The following is a 17,645-nucleotide window of genomic DNA, read 5'->3' on the forward strand; positions in this document are numbered from 1 at the left end:
AATTTGTTTGATATTTAAGTTTTGAATTTGTTTTTTTAATGGTAATTAAACGGGATTTTTATATAACGGAAAGGTTTTCTAGTTTTGTCATAAAAGCGATCGATGTTTTTAATAGTTTAGAATTTTAGATAATTACTATGATTTTGTAATTTACACGTGAAAGAAAATATTTCCAGAAAAGATACCGAGAAAATTGATATTCTGATATGATAAACTATAATCAGAAAAATATAAAAGGAATAGTAATCAAATCATGATTAAAACACCCTTTATGTTTATATGTTATGGTTTTGATTGTAGCATATAACAATTCTTGAAAAAAAAAATTTTATCTAATTTTAAAAAAGGTTAAAAATATTTTGTTTTTACATCAGTAATAGTTAAATTGTTTTATAGCAGTATTAATTCGTCTTTTAGCATGAAATTCATGCCAAAACTTACAATCTTCACTTGAATCTGATCATCGGAAAAATATAGAAGGAATAGTAATCAAATCATGATTGAAACAGCCTTTATGTTTTCATGTTATGATTTTGATTCTAGCAGATAATAATTAATTCTTGAAAAAAATATTTATTTGATATTAAAAAAATTAAAAACTAATTTGTTTTTATAGCAATACTAGTTAAATTATTTTATAGTAATATTAGTTCGTTTTTTAACACAAAATTCATGCTGAGACTTGTAAGATCTTTCTTCTATAGTTTTCATTTAAATCCGATTCCAATATTATAATATAAAAAATAAATTTATATAGAATTGAATAAATAGTAGATATTTCAAAGACTTCATGCATGTCTCCCATCATATTTATTTCTATTTTAAGAATATTTTAAAAACATTAAATTTATTTTTATTTTTTATTTATTTTAAATTAATTAAACATAAATTAATATATTTTAATTATTTTAATGTATTGGTATTAAAAATAATTTTTTTTAAATAACAAAATATTATTAATATATATTTTAACATAAAAAATTATTTAAAAAATGCGGAATGTATTCATTAATTATGGCCTCACAGTACATGCATTGTTTACTCGATTTATTTAGGATGATTTTGCTTTAAGGACTGCATGCATGCATGCATGTCCTCTTTAGCATGCTGTATTCATTAATTATGGCCTCACAGTACATGCATTGTTTACTCGATTTATTTAGGATGATTTTGCTTTAAGGACTGCATGCATGCATGCATGTCCTCTTTAGCATGCTGTATTCATTAATTATGGCCTCACAGTACATGCATTGTTTACTCGATTTATTTAGGATGATTTTGCTTTAAGGACTGCATGCATGCATGCATGTCCTCTTTAGCATGCTGTATTCATTAATTATGGCCTCACAGTAAATGCATTGTTTACTCGATTTATTGACCTTTTAACTCATTGTTCGACAACTTCATCATAATTACAAAAATGGAAAAGCATTATTTACGTAATGTCAAACTCGGCGGCAGTATGTTAATAGGAGCTTTGCAGCTCTAAGAGGGGAGGAGGAGTAGCTTCCATTTATCAATCAAACATTTGGCTCGATTCATCGTTTTTTTACATGTAAAAAACGATGCAACGACAAATTTTGTGTTTATACTTAGTTTCCACGTTAAAATATTTCATTATATTGTCAAACTTTTAATTTATAATTTGGCTGACTTAGTAAAACTCTAATGAGATCTTATTAAATTAACTTTATTTTTTTAAAAAAATTATCTAAAACAAGATGATTTAACTTTTTTATTTTTTTTATCCAAAACAATTTCATTTCTACTTAAAAGAAACTCGAAATGTTTTTATTAATTTTGAGATGGAGAGAGTTGACAAGATCAACCCAACCTATTTAAATCAAGTTTAATAAAGATGTATTTGATGGGCAGCAATATAAAAGTCAAAAGCTTTATAGAAATGATAATGTATTAACTGGGAAGCAAAATGTTTAACTCTTCACTCCACCACAAATCATTCGCTAATCCTCTGTTCATAGACAAATATGATGCGTGAACACACCAAATGCTCTCACCTAACTAGGCCATGATCACAGGATATGAAGAAGAACAGTGTCCCATGCGACAAATTTGTCAAAGTTAGGCCATTCTCACTTGATATCCTGCCTTTGAAAATATAATTTTATTTTGGTGCACTACTTGTCAAAATTGAACGGAAACATCCTTCACCAATCTTGCAGAACCAACAAGTAATCCACTTACCCCGCCAGAGTATAGCACTGTAATATAGGAGTTCGTATAGGGGTATTTATGATATTTAGCCAAATGGATAAAACAAAAGGGCCTGCAACCGGAACCGTATTCCTGCGAGGTGACGACATTATTCGCTAATTAGCGGAAGCACATTGCAGGCGCCCCAATATACCCAGGTACTGCCACGTCTGTAATGATTTTACGGGCCGATGTGGATAAGGCACTCTGTCTCGTCAGATATCAATTTTCTTCTTGTTTTTTCTTAAAAATATCAAGTATTTGAATCAATTCACCTCTGCAATTTCACCTTATTTGATACGATAATCTGGAAGATACGGGCTGAATAAAATTTTTATTGAATATAAAAAAATATTTAGTTATTATTAATAATATATTGAGTTTTTTTAGATTTATTTTTTTCTACTTGACTTTATTGAGGACAACTTACCATATCTTTAATTTATGTTACGAGATTTTAATAATTTTATAAAGAATAAATAAAAAAATATTAAATTTAATTATTTATTAATGAAATATTAAATAATAAAATTAAAAATAAAATTCAATAAAAAAATGAGCCAAGTAAACCCTAATTAACATATCAAACTTGGTTTATATGACATTTAAAGGTTTTTTTTTTTTTTAACTTTCACATAGGTTTTTTGGGTAATTATTAATGTCGTAAAAGGTATTTTGATATTTTTACATTGATTTTTTTAATTTTAATTAAAATTATTGGTTCATGCTAGGCTCATCCTAACTAGTTGGTGGTGTTTGCGTCATTTAGACATTGCATTCAACATTACTCTATTGTCAAACCTAACCTTCCATTGTTATTTTGGATGCTAATTAATTTTTTTCTCTTAAATAATAAAATTAAAAAAATATATATTCAATTAAAAAATACATGAAAAAACCCAAATAAAGCTGAAAAACTAATAAAACTCATGATCTGGATCATGAGTTTATGATAGCCCAATAAAACATAGATAAACTAAATATGAATTTTATGACATGCCATCTATATTTAATATTTTTTTCATTTCAGTTTTTTTTAATATTATTATTTTATAAAAAATCAAAATCAATCTATTTTTAATTAAGATTAAATCACTAATTTTTTTAAAAAACTAAATTAAAAAATATAAAAATCCGTGTAACCTATCGAAAATAATATATAAAAAAACAAAGCCTTGCACAGTAAAAATTCCACATCTTAAAGTAATACTTAATATTTTATTACACGTGTACCGTCCATTCCAAGCTTTGAAGACGCGGCTGCGAGCTTGGAATCAAAGAAGAACCATTGTAAAATTGGCAATTGAATTTCTAAAGCTTCATTAGGAAGTGTTTGAGATTAAATAGACATTGTTTTTTAAAGTTATTTTATTTAAAAATATATAAAAATATCATTTTTTTTCTAGTGTTTTAAAATTTATTTTTCACATTAACATACTAATATAATAAAAAAACATTTTTTTTTAAAAAAAAAATACAGTAGAATCACAATTTCAGACTCACCTGAGTGTTTTCATAAATTTTACACACTGATTTTCATAGGAGAGTACGAGTATATTGTTTAAAAATATAGTTTTTCAATGCGTAGCTGACAAATAAGACAATAGGTGAGACAACACTTCTTGGCAAGGAGTGGATTTGCTAAAATATTTAATCAAGTAATTTGTTATTTTAATTAGAAAACAAAATTCACACACACACACAAGTAATTTTATTTTTAATTAAAATTTAAGAATATCCTCTCTTGTTTCAAAATAAAAACAGTTTTATTTTTAAGTTACAGCTGCTTTTCTTTACTTTGTTTTCAAATTGAAGAAGGTATTAACTATAAACTATTTTTAAATAAAAATAGCTAAAAAAATAAGTATTTTAAAAACATAACAATACAAAATAAATTTCTAAATAAAATGATAATGGACATATAATTTAATTAACCAGAAGCTAAAAAACTTTAATGATCTGCTGGTCTGAAATTTAAATAATTGTTTTATAAAACTTTTTTTATTTGATAATAAAAAATAATGCTAATATTGAAAATTAACAGTCTCAAGATCCCATTCAAATATCTATATATTTTTTTAGAGTTTTTTCTTCAATGATTTTGTTCTGCATTTTTTTTTCTTTTTTTTTTTAACCCCCATCTGCATTTCATCGGACCGTATCAGTTAAAGGCAATCGCATATATAATAATTTTGCAAGGCGTTGCATGTCATAATCCAACCCATCTTCTTCCAAGCGAGATGGGTAGGTTGAGGAAGGCCCAGCCATGCCGAATGGCAGGAGGTTAGCTGGGTTATCCATGGAGTTCTCCATCAAACCTCGCCCACATAACATAGACCTGCTGCTTCTCGGCACGCCCGTGCATTCCATCTATTTTCAACTCGTTTCCTTCCCGTATCTTAATATGCTAAAATATTTATATTAAAAAATAATATAAATTATATTTTAAAATTTTATTTAATAATTATCATAGTTAAATTATATTTTAAAATTTTATTTAATAATTATCGAATCTTTGATATCACGAGTTTGAATCTCATCATTTCTATTTATTTAATAAAAATTAAATACAAGATAATATAAATACTGTGCAAGTTTTAAGTATAAAAATTTTTTATTTAAAAAAATTTGTTAGAAAATAATATAAATTATATATTAAATTTTATATAATAACTTAAGTTATTAAATTGAGATAATTTACTCATAATTCTAATATATATTTTCAAATATTTTCATTTCATTTTCTTTCTTTATTTAAATTTTCTTTATGATATTGATTCAAATGAGTTTGAATTGAATTTAACTAGTTTATTATCTTTGATTCAATTAAAAAAAATTGATTTGAGTTGAGTTTCAAATCTCAAATTTTCAGTTTAATCTCTTAAATCTTTAACAACTATTTATAGAGTTTATCATTAAATTTAATAATGAAAAGAAGGTCTAATTAACCGATGCCATCAAGCTTAATTAGCTAGCTCGTAATAGAAGGAAATTAAAAGAAAAGGTTAGCTAGCCGTAATTTTCATTTAATTTCCTCGTGTGGTAGATTTCTATCCATTAATCTGGGGGTGGTGCTATCAATCGTGTCAAGTTTCGGCAAAGTCCGTTGCTTGTAAATTAGGCAATACGATGGATTCCTTGCATGAAGTCAAACACAATTTTAAAGATATTTTTAACACTCTGAGTATCACATCGGCTAGAGATAGATATCTTCTAGAAACTAACATTTGTAGAAATTTAAAAACTCAGCCAAGCTCCACAATGTTTATACATTTGTGGCATGAATTTAGTCAGTACAAAAAGAGTGGCGCATCCTCCTCATTTTTTTTTATTAACATGAATATTCAAATTAGTTTACATATATTTTAATTAATTTAATAAATTTTAAAATTAATAATTATATAAACTCTACTGATCCAGACTTAAATTTATAAACATTGAGAAGCAAATCTGGATATGAGCAGCCATCCTTCTTTGGAATGCCTTGATTTGCCTTCGTACCCACAATTTCAAATCAGCCCAGCTTTTCTCCTCAATAATTGATCGGACTGGCTAATTCGTGGGTTCCTCCGGCCGTTACTCAATCTCTTGCCAACTCAAATCTCTACGAAGTAAAAGCAGGATGAATAAGTTGCTGGACAAATTGCAAATAGCACAAATTTAGAGTTATTTTGAGCCAATAACATCTCATGCCAATAATGGGATGTTCATGGTTGAATATCATGAAGCAAAGTGCATGAATCTTTCATATAAAACAAGACTTCCATAGATATTACATATGAATTTGTTACCTAAATTGTTAATGGATCAAATTTGGTCCACCCCAGAATACTTATTTTTTGCAGGATGACCAAATTTGCTCCACTAAACGTACAGAAAAAAACGATCAGAATTAATCTTTGATCAAGTGTTAACATAATTGCTTTAAGTCGATCCACATGGCTATGTCCCTCCACCAAAATTAGGCGGTGGCCAGATGCCTCCGCCCCCACCATCACTTGTTACGTAAGACATGCAAGATAGTGGCACCAGGCAGAGCCCTCGGCTTCTCAGGTCTCTCTTTGGTTCTTCAATATCCCCCAAATTCGAAGCCTGAAACAATTGCAACATACACAAAATGTTATAAATTAACTTTATATCATTAACCAACACAACATGCCTAACAAATGATCATCTAATAATCATTCTACTAGCTAGTAATAATGGCCAGTAAATAGTTTTTTCCTTCTTTTTTTGATGAATAGGATCGATAATTCATTAATCAGGAAAATCAGCATGCCGCTGTCCATGATCTATGACAGTTCATCTTAAACAAGAATTAAGCCCTAGCTAGAATGCGACTTAGTAGAAAAACTGGGTATTTAATTAATTTAGCCATGCTCTTATCAAGGGTACAGTGAAGTAATGCTGACTTCAAAATCAAGCAACAGATGGGTTCGACTTGGACTTCCACCATATCTATTGTTCTAGCTAGGAAAGTCAACGAAACAGCATCTCGATGCCTCTGTTTAACCTTCCAACCGGACTTTAAAAACGACATAAAGTGCATTCATATGTTTTGTATTGCGAGATGTTAGAAAGCCACTTTCATACCGCCGCTTGGATGCTTCTGCTCGTCTTGTTGCCGGATGACTTCATATATGGAATACTCAATGTCTGCAAAGAAATTAAAAAAGAAAAAAGAAATTAAATCACAGCTACCCTTCTCAAATTAGCCTTCGTGGGGCGCAAGCTAACACTTTTATACAAGAAATTAGTGGGCAGTGTTTAACTATTAAAATTATATCTGGGGTTATTTCAAGTGGCATGAGATCACATATTCCAGTCACTTAATCAGTTAAGATTAAGAGATAATGCAACATTAAAGCTATAGATTATGATCAGAACCCGAGACCCTCAAATCTTAACCATTGATGTCTAATTGCATATCATGGTTCTGTATCAAAAAAGAAAGTAACTGCATCTTGGTTATGAATGGGAAAAGGGTCAGAAAGTGGAAGGTCATCGTCATCCATTGTATAGGCAAAGTTAATACAATGATAATATTTCAAATGTTATGCATCCAAAGAAAAGATTTTACTAATCTCCAAGGTAATTAATCTTAAATAATAAAACAAAAGGCATCTCAATCCTATCATACCGAGTAATTCGATCACTAGGCATTGATCTCTTGTTCGTATCATAATTAGAAAGATGCCAAAGACAAAGGAACAGAAGAAAAATGAAATCCTGACGGAAACCCTAGCTACCATTTTTGCCTGAGCATGTATGCTTATAACACATAAAATTTTCTACCAGACGAACGAGGGTTCTTTAGTCTTTGCCCTAGTTTTGACCAAGGGGTGTATAGGTAACAGCCACGCTAGCAATATCCTAGTGCATATTTTAAGAAAACATATGCGTGTTCGTGTCAGAGAAGGATAAAATTAGTATTTAGAGCATGACAAAATCTGAGAAGAATGTCGGGTAAGTGGAAAATACCTCGACCTGGTTTTGAAGGAATTTGATGTATCCAATAGCCTCCATTAGTACGGATGCAGTGTCTGTCTGCAATATTCTCCCGAACCCATCCACATGCAAAATCACAAATCAATTCCTCATTCGCAAGACAACAACAGAAATAACTTCCTTTTTTTCTTTCCTTACATCGGATGAACTGCTCCTGTTTATATTAGCCACTCATTTCCCTTTTTTCACTCGAGTATATCAAGTTTTTATTTTTATTTTTTAATCATTGAGTTTGGTTTCAAATTAATTAAGTTAAAATGTGTAAGTTAATTTCTAGTCAATTTAAGCTCTGTTTTTCTAAGCTTCTAATTTGGCTAAACGAACTCTTAATCTAGACTTAAAAATAGATTACAACCATTAATATTAATCATCCAGTGATGATGATATATACGACACTTGAGGGGCAACGAATTGAGGCAAAAAATTTAGATTACCTTTCCAAAGGGTGCAACTAACTGCTGCAAAGCTGCAATTCTATCTCCTAATTTCTCTTTTCTAGCCTGTTAATTAAATACCAAATGTCACAAATTAATCTGAGCCAGATCGCATAAGAAAAAACAAAATAAAAGGAGCCATAACGCATGTGTGTATTCTACAAAACGTTATTCAAATACTATAGGTTTCGCACCTTAAGAGGAGGGCAGGAAACGCGTGACTCCAACCGCGATTTCTTGGGTGCAGCAGCTTGTGTTGCCTTTGGCTCCATCAAGCTGTTGTTGGGCCTTTTAGCCTCTGTCATTTCATTGGTGGAGGATATCTTTGAAATACAGAGAGTAGAGTACTGATAAAAATCAGTTCAATGATCGCTCAAAAGTCATTTTAAGAAAAGAAGATAATAAAGAGCGATTCTCCTGATAAAGAGATTCATACAATGCTTAAAGCTGAAAGTACCCATCATGTAGCAAAAAGAGAAGGCTAGCTGCTAGCTAGCTTTTCTTTTGGTGCCATGAGTTGCTAAAGAAAATTTTTACAATAAAGGGTTTTAACTTTTAAATTTTACTATTAACTTAGGGGAAAAAAACATATATAACTGAAATATATTAAAAAATTTAATCATATTATCATATATATATATATATATTCATATATTAATATATCTTATAAGATTTAGTATTCTAGATGATACACAGTCAGGGTTTCTTCAGCATAATACACTAGCTAGCTAGCTAGAGTTGCTGCACTTGTACAAGCTCAATTAATCACTACGTGGTTATTTTGTATGATAAATTTGAATTTGCAGATCCATTTAATGCCAAATTACGGGCATGTATATCTGCAGATATACATAATGCCCATATAATACTAAATAATTGCAAAAACAACAACTATATCTGTCATGCCATGGTAAAATTAAGCAACAGCTCGCTGCTGCTCCAAAAATGAAGAAGAAGATAAAGAAGAGGGAAGAAGAATTAAACCTCACCTTATTAGGCCTACATGATGGCCTCTGACTGGCTAGCTGCATACGATCGAGACCAAAAGAAAGACTGTCTTTATTAAACATAGCAAGAGGATCATCAGAAGGTTGGGCAAAACTTCCACTAAATCTAGTAGAGGTTAAGAGATCCAAGCCCTGCAAGTTCATGTCAAAGGAGCCTGATATCAACGGCGAAGATGGCTGATTCAAGTTTGAAATATTTATACTAGGATATATCTGACTAAAGCTCTCTCCGCTGGGTATAGCACTTCCAAAGCTGGAACCGTTGTGATGACTCGAGGAAATCTCTCGGGGTGAAAACTGATCATGGCCATGTCTTGGAAAGCCGGGTGAAATAGTCTTAAGGAGCTTTTCACTATTGAAGTTACTTGAAGAAGATGGAAGTGGATCTTCAATAGTACTTGAAGGGCTATTTAACATCTCAGTAAATTTGGGAAAGGAATCCGACGAGAGCTCTTCTTTGATTTTTGAAAGTTGCAGGTCATGATAAGCTGAAAGGCTGTTGAAGCTGCCAGCATTGTTATGCCAGTGCTGAAAGCCCAGGTCCTGAATCATGGTGCTGTTGACAGAAGAGACTGGACTCTCGTATTTCTGTCTTGGGTTGAAGACAACTCCATTGTAGTTTGGACTTGAGTTGCCTGAATTCCTGCATAAAGATCAGTTAAAAGAAAATAAATATAAATAAAAAAGCCTTAAAAATCACCAATTCAAACAAGAAAATTAGAAGCACATGAAACTATAATAATACTCTCAAAAAATGAAAAAGAGAACACAGACTATCTAACTTTTAATATCTAGCTAGCTATCTGGGATATTTGGTCTTGAACTCCAAATAAAAATCATTTGATGGTTAACAAAGACCTAACATATTACAGGTTTGAATTCCTAGGCATTTTGATTGATGTACATCAAATCATCAGTAAAGAAAAGAAAGAAAGGTGAAATAAAAAAAGGAGATTCCAAAATCTAAAGTTAATTTATATACGCTGGCGCTGTGAAATACACTAGAATATTTCGTTGTGGAAAGCTGCTTATAGTTGAGGGAGAGAAGAGGGAGAGAGCTGGAAAGAACTCACTGAGTGATGGTTTGGGTCCAAGCATGGGTGCTTCCAGCTTCTGCATAGCTAGATGGGGTAGTAGTAGTCAAAGAAGAAGACCCAACAAACTGGTCTTGGAGCTGATCATGTTGGCGATGGAGATTTGCAGACTCCATAATAATGAGAGTTTATTATTTAAAAGGCTTGAGAATCCCAAGATGAGTAATTAAGATTTAACAATCTATAGCTTGCTTGCTCTAGGAATCTCTCACTCTATTCAAAGAAACAGTTCAGGTGACACCCACACATTTTCTTTCTTTTGGAGAGCCACTTTTCTCAGTTTGGTCTTTACTCTTTCAAGTTTCCATCTAAAGTAGCCTTAAAAAAAAGGTGGGAGAGCTTGGATAACCCATCTCGATCCATACCTCTCTCCGACTTTAATAATTATTTTTTTCTATTCCTGCAGCTTCTCAATAGTCTCTCTTCCTCCCTCCCTCCCTCCCTCCCTCTCTTTGTGCACTCTGAAATTACAGGGAGATGATTACACTTCCCCTACGTTATCGTTAAAGATCCTGCCTTCGATCCCAAGGCTTTCAACAAAGGGCTGAGGAGAGAAATGATAACAACGATGCCCCTCTCTTTCACACGCACACACAAAAACACATACACACAGAACCACAAGGGTGTCCTTATATATACATTTCATTAAGCAATCGCCCAACATGCCTTAGCAATCAAAGGTTTTGTGCACCTACAAATTAAGGGACAATATGTTTTCTCGATGTGAAGATTTCAGCTTTAAAGTCTATTTGGAAGGGGTAATTAAAATCTCTCTCTCTCTCTCTTTTAGGTAAATGGATAATTTACAACTTCACCCATGCATTAATTCAAATATATATTAGGGTAATTCAGAGACTAAAGCAAACTTCTAAAAAAATTGTTATATGCTAATTAAATTCGAGTTTCATCTAATTTTTTTCTTCAAAAAACTAGTGGTTAGCGAAGAGATAATACTATATTGAAAAAGACTTGAACGTTAGCATTGACTATCTTATTTACTACTACATCAAATTCAGTTTAATCACGCGGTTAATTAATCAAATAAATTAATTAGTTAAATGGATAGATCAAGCTACAAACCATAATTCCTTACACAATGGAAAAAATTATTACATGAACTTCGTCTATTAGACCAAACCACACTCACTACAGGAGTTGTTGTTTTTTTTTAAGTAATCCAGGTGTTTTATTGCGAAGACCTGGCTACCTTTGAGACAATGTTATGCATGTTAAAAAAAAAAGTGATTAAATGTACATGGGAAAGCATTGATATGAAAAGATAAAGGATGAAAGCCAAATATATACACAGAAAAGAATTGGAGCTGAAAGATTATCATCACTTATTTGTCCACTTCAAAATACCATCTATGCTTCTAAATAAATCATTCCCAGAATATGATAAGTTTGCATCCATAACCTTCAAGCAAAGAGACAAACGATGAAGAATAAGCTCAAACATTATAGTCCAAACTGAAATAATATTCTAAAAAATCAGTTTGTTTCTTGCACTCCAAATTAATATTCCATAAAATATCATAAGATAACATTGTCAGCGCTCTTCACTGGAATCGAACTTTAACTAGAACACTTCATTGCAAAACAACTTGATCAATAGATTTCAGCATGCACCAACTAATGCCCAACCAATTAATGAACCAAAGATACCAAGGTTCATAGCAATGAAGAAAAAGATGATTCACATTCTTTCTGCCATTAATTATCACAGAGAGGAGAAGCTGCTGAACTTAGATTAAGCAATCGCCTACGTACTAGAAAATTCCATGTACAGAATATTTGCATCTTGGAGTAAAAGCCACAGGAACATTTCAATCTTAAGAGGAGAAAATACTTTCCATAATAGTGTAGTGAAAGTGAATGTACCTGGATACTCTGTTTTATCAATAAGTTTAGTGCAAGACTGGACAAGATATTGTCCATTGCTTCCAGTTCATTCCTTCAAATCCTCTTTATATGTACTCAACTTGACCTTATCTATTAGGAAAACAAGATGCTGAAGTTGTGTCTGATCTGAAGACCTCAATCTTTGATTCCACTAAACTTTCAGTATCAATAATCTCTCATAAAATCCTCTATTTCCACCAGTGTCACTGTTTTGGATGTTGATATATCATAAAACCGTGGGAAACAAGCTTGCTTGCAAAGTCCCAGTTTGCAGCCATTTATCTGTCTAAAATTTAATGGTTTCCCTATTAACCACCATGAAACAACACTCAAACCAGAATTAATAATAGAGTATATGTCTTTTCATGGCTGTGATAGTGTAGCATTGAAAATTGGAAAACCATTGATACAAGAAAGCTTATACTTGTGTTTGATGATGTCCTGCCACCCTCTAGAATTGAAGTCTCCTAGCCTACATATCCATTTAAATAACAAAGTCTTAATTTTTCTTTGTAAAGAGACCACACCTAGACCTCCTCTTGCCTTTTCTTTCACAACCACTTTCAAGATACCTTAGACGTATCAGGAATTTCTAAAGATCATTCTAAGGTCTACGAGTTCTGTCTCCTTTTCTTCTCGCAAATATATAGTCGTAGGTTAATTCATATTTTTTATTAGACTTTGAAAATGCTTCTCGGTCATCAGTAAACCAGCAAGTCATTAACTAAATTTATAACATGTCCTTGAAGTACCCTTTCTCTCATGAATACTTCTGCTTTCTTCATTGTCTAGCTAAATATCACATGAAGAAGGTGGAATGTCTCCAGATGCATGCATTGCATAAAGGTATCAGTACTAAGTCACTGAATTTTGATTGGACGTTCAAAGTCTTGACTAGCTAGTACACGGTTTGGTGATTTGGATTTATCAGGAAACTTGCAATCATATTTCAATATCCATCTCCTCATGATGTGAGAATTTTATAATGAAATTTCTTGAAATTTAGCAATTAACCTAGGAAAAAACTTAGGTTATATACAAGATGGTTAACTTGAATCAATTAATGTTTTTTAATTTTTTTTAAACAATATTTTTTTTAAAAAAAAGTCATCAATCCCAAAATACAAAATATAAATTATCATGCAATTTCATCAATTGAACCTAAGGATAGATATAATTTCCTTCTCAGCAAAAGAAAAAGATGAAGGATAGATAATATTTTATCTTTATCTTTATCTTCTTCTTTTTTTAATTTTTAAACTCCAAAAAAGCTCATCATGATGCTTTGGAAGAATGATCGAGCCTCATCTAATTTCAATCATATCCCCCTAGTGGCAAACAAAAAGAAGCTAACCCTAGTCTTGTAGTCTTTCATTATACAAACATGGTGATGCACACCTGTCTCTACATATCTGAATTTTTCATTCTATTTTCAAATTTTACTTGGCTCTTAATTATTAGTTTGCTGCTTACTGTATATTCGATCTACTGTTTTGACAGATATAAATACGTTTGCTTATCCATACTATAAATGTTTACGGGTGCTTTGCTTATTCTTCTCTTCTTTTGTTTTGTTTTTTAATATTTTTTAAATATATTTTTTAATTAAAATATTTTTTATTTTTAATATCAGTAAATTAAAATATTTTTTTATATTTTTTTTATTTTTAATATCAGTAGATCAAAATTATAAAAAAAATAATTTAATATATTTCATGCAAAAATCAATTTAATAAATATTTTAAGAAGCATGTTATAATGTAAAAATAAACACTTATTAAAATCTCTGTGCTATTTATTCTTTCAAGGATAATTAAAATTCCAAGAACATCGTAATAAAATTCTCAAATTTACAGAAATATCTATAATTATGTATACTTCCAACTTAACAATAATGAGTTGTAAAGCACAAGCAATAGAATGCTAAAAAAAATTAGTTGTAAAAAATTTCAATCAAACTATATATGTATATTGCTGATAGACTTTCAAGCTCAATCCTATCGAAATGTAAAGCCATGACTAAGTGTAAAATGAAGTGCTGCAGGAGCGTCCCATGAGAAATTAATAAGAAAAAGAAATCTTCAACTTAAGAAATGAAAAATATCTTAATCTCTATAATGCTTTTGTCCACTCACGGAGGAGAAATTAAGAGAGAGCTCAATTAATATTCATAGATTAAGTATGATTAAGCTGTCAATGCATCAAAGGATTAAGTATGATTAAGCTGTCAATCCATCAAAGAATTAAGTATGATTAAGCTGTCAATCCCTCTAAGAAGACCTATAATAATGTTTTGTTCAGCCCCACAAGGGTTCACATCAGTCGAAAAGTTGATGGGGGAATGTGAGATAAGAGCATGGGCAAGCTTAACTTTACCCATTTGTAGCTGCTAGCATGCCCACCTTTTGTTTTCTTGTTTGTTTATTTGTTTTTAGTTAACTTTTTCCCTCTTCTTATTCAAGGCAATTATTCTTTATTAATTAACGAAGGCTTTACTTCTTTATTCTTGCTGGTCACCTTTTGCAAACTTCCTAGTCTCGCTACATTCCAAGATTCAATTCACACAAAAGAGCTGTTTCTTTCTACATTTCAATTTACATAAATCTTTAATTATCACTCTCACTTTCATGAATCTTAAAAGAAGGTGTAATTAAGTGTACTGCCTGCCCTTCAACCATAATTTCAAGGCATGATGAAAGCAAATTAAGGAGGCTTCAAACATTAATTAGAAAGGTCAAGAACATAAAATGAAATTATAGATGGATCAAGGGACAGATGGAGCACATCATTTATTAAATTAGTATGTGGATGGCAAAAGGTTGGAAAGCAGTTTGTGTTCGGAGGATAAATTATGCATGGTTTTTGATTTTTTATAATAAGCATTCTCATTTTTTGCACTCCTAACCTATATTCCCCCAACATATGCACTACACCCAGCAAAAAATTAAGACTTTCAACAGGGTCATCAGGTTTTTAAAGATTAATATCTCTAATGTTTTCACCACCTTGCTCAATTATTTGATTAGGACGGGTTGCTTAGAATGCCATAGTTAGTCGTGATTGTATATATAAACAACAAGCGATGATCATCGTAGGGTAAGCTATTCCCTTCAATAATTTCTGTTCAACATTACTGATCTAGAGGGATTCATTTATTAATATAAAATTTTTAATTTTTTTAACATATTTAAAATTAAAAAGCACTACTTACAGAATCATGAGAGATCGATGGGTTGAAAAGGACACCATTATCTCGAGCAAAGCAATTGCAATAGCCTAGCTAGTGAAAAGGTATATACAAGGCAATATGTTAGAAATTACCTTGTATCTATTCCCTCGTGATACACGGCAACATGCTTGAAAGACACTACGGATATTTGTTTTCTGACCGATTGGTGATTAGAAATTGACATTCTTAGATATCTATTTCCTCAATTATATGTTCTCTCTACTAATTAAGCCTTTCAGTTCTAAATCAAGATTGTCGGTTGTGGAATTTGAAAAATATCTATCAACTTGAACAAATTAACCTTCTTCTTACAAAGCTAAATGAATGAAGCTTGCTTGAAACAACACTATGAAGACTCCAAACGTAAAACTATTTTCACTTTGGCCTCCTATGTCTTGTGGGGTATTTGATTGGCTAGAAAATTTTAAATTTTCCAAGATGAGATGTCGGATGGGAATTCAATATTTGATTTAATTCTTTATCGTCTAGCTTTATAGCTGAAGTCAGTTGAAAGAAACTTCACTTACACAAGATTAGACGTGCTAAGAGAAACAAAAAGTTTTCTAAGTTGATCTAACAAGTCCTAAAACTTTCTGTTTTATTATATTTTTTATCTCTTGCTGTTATCTTTCTTTTTTCTGTGTTCTTTTCTGTTTGTACATATTTATTTCTGTAATTTTTAATGCTAGTTTGTCATACCCTTACTTGCAACAGAAGTCTAGATTATTAAAAAACAAAATAAAAAATAAGGTAATAATATTCGTGTACAAATCAGATAATAATTCATTAACTAGAGAACTACTTAAAGTACTGTTGGAGTGAAAAAAATGGCCAGGATTGGTTCCTACACGGGCTCAAAACCTGGGAATTTCTGCCGAATGTGCTTATCATTTTATTCAAAAGTAGTAGCAATCATATCGAAAGTTAGAGTGAGTGATTGAATTAAAAAAAAAAAGGGTATACGTACGGCTTCCGTTTGAAGATTAACAACCTTATATTTCTCTCTTTCCTTACCTTTAAGAACTTCTAATTATTTGCAAATATATAAAATACTCACTGTGGGAAATATATAAGAGTTTAAACACTATGAAGTTGTCGAAGGCTATGAAGAAAATAAGAGGGATATGGGGGGTGGGGGGAGCCCCTAGCTAGCACAGCCATCCATGCTGATTTTTTTATCTTTCAAATATGCGCTATAATTAAATCATTTATCATATATATATCAATTTCTTTTTATAAAGATTCTTTACATGAACTTTTGTTAAAAGCAGTTCTATAGCCCTCCAAAAGCATTTTGCTGCCATCGATGTCTTTAGGGGTCCATCAAAACCATAAATTGAAGGGAAAAAAACCTTTTCTTCGGTCAGAGCCAGTCAACCTTAGGTAAAATACCCAGTGGCGGCACTTTCAATAAAGATATTTCATTTTTATTGTAAAGTTGCAGTCTTTTCTAAGTAATTATATATAGTATGTATTAATTAACCTTGAGCATAATTAGATGTACGTACATTTTGTAAAGCTAATGCTTTCTATATTTCATGCTAAATAAGACTATGATAATAAGGTTTTGTTTATTTATTAGAAAATATTTTTTTTTAAATAATTTTTTTGGAAAGCAAATTTCAAGAAAGTAAATTATTTTTTGATATTTGATAGTGTCATGAAAAATAAATTAAAAAAATACTTTCTAGTGTTTGGTTATATGTTACAAAAAATAAGTTGAAAAACAACTTATTAATATTTTTTTTAAGTTTATTAAAATAATAAGAAATAAATCTTACAAATTAAAAAAGTTGAATAAGAATAAAATTGAAAAAAAATATAATTTCATAAATTATCTCAAATAAAATAAATAATAATCAAAATAATAGAGATCAAATCTAACAAATAAAAAAATTAAAAGATAATAAAATTAAAATAATAATAATAATTTTATAAATTATTTCAAATAAAATAAGTAACAATAAAAAAAATAAGGATCAAATTTGATAAGTAAAAGATTTCAATTAAAAAATAATAAGAGAAAAGTAAATAAAAATAAGAATCAAAGTTAATATAAAAATCAAGTTCTAAATAATGAAATTAAAAAAAATATTAAAAAAATATAAATAGCAATTAAAATTGTGAAGATCAAATTTGATATAATTAACAAATAATATGATATTTTTAATTTTTTTACAACTTTTAAAAAGTGTTTTTCACCTACAATAAAAAAAAATACTTTTTTAAAAATTAAGTTAATTTTTTTTTATAGAAA

The 17,645-nt window shown here is 30.4% G+C and overlaps 1 protein-coding gene across 3 annotated transcripts; it reads right to left on the reverse strand.

The window, feature by feature from the left end:
* Nucleotides 1–5,943: 5,943 nt before the first annotated feature.
* LOC105128774 (transcription factor bHLH110-like) lies at nt 5,944–11,007 on the reverse strand. 3 transcript variants are annotated; one of them, XM_011030587.1, is made up of 7 exons: nt 10,237–11,007; nt 9,146–9,806; nt 8,351–8,503; nt 8,157–8,222; nt 7,696–7,771; nt 6,808–6,870; nt 5,944–6,306 (listed from the first exon to the last, which is right to left on the reverse strand). In XM_011030587.1, exons 1-7 carry the CDS (start codon nt 10,371–10,373, stop codon nt 6,284–6,286), a joined length of 1,179 nt encoding a protein of 392 aa, XP_011028889.1. In that variant the 5' UTR covers nt 10,374–11,007; the 3' UTR covers nt 5,944–6,283. The 3 variants fall into 3 exon arrangements, with proteins under 3 accessions (XP_011028889.1, XP_011028887.1, XP_011028888.1); XM_011030585.1 differs by having other exon boundaries at nt 7,696–7,761; nt 10,237–11,005; XM_011030586.1 differs by having other exon boundaries at nt 7,696–7,761; nt 8,351–8,479; nt 10,237–11,001.
* Nucleotides 11,008–17,645: the final 6,638 nt, after the last annotated feature.

This window comes from Populus euphratica, unplaced genomic scaffold (genome assembly GCF_000495115.2).
Source record: "Populus euphratica unplaced genomic scaffold, PopEup_1.0 scaffold11.1, whole genome shotgun sequence".
Taxonomy (NCBI): domain Eukaryota; kingdom Viridiplantae; phylum Streptophyta; class Magnoliopsida; order Malpighiales; family Salicaceae; genus Populus; species Populus euphratica.

What these genes read in the sequence shown, in the direction of transcription:
- LOC105128774 (XM_011030585.1), bottom strand. Translation starts at nt 10,373, where the DNA reads ATGGAGTCTGCAAATCTCCATCGCCAACATGATCAGCTCCAAGACCAG. An exon ending in TGGACCCAAACCATCACTCA is followed by an intron (nt 9,807 to 10,236) that starts GTGAGTTCTTTC and finishes ATCTTTATGCAG; the next exon opens with GAATTCAGGCAACTCAAGTC. An exon ending in TTTCCTGCCCTCCTCTTAAG is followed by an intron (nt 8,223 to 8,350) that starts GTGCGAAACCTA and finishes TTTAATTAACAG; the next exon opens with GCTAGAAAAGAGAAATTAGG.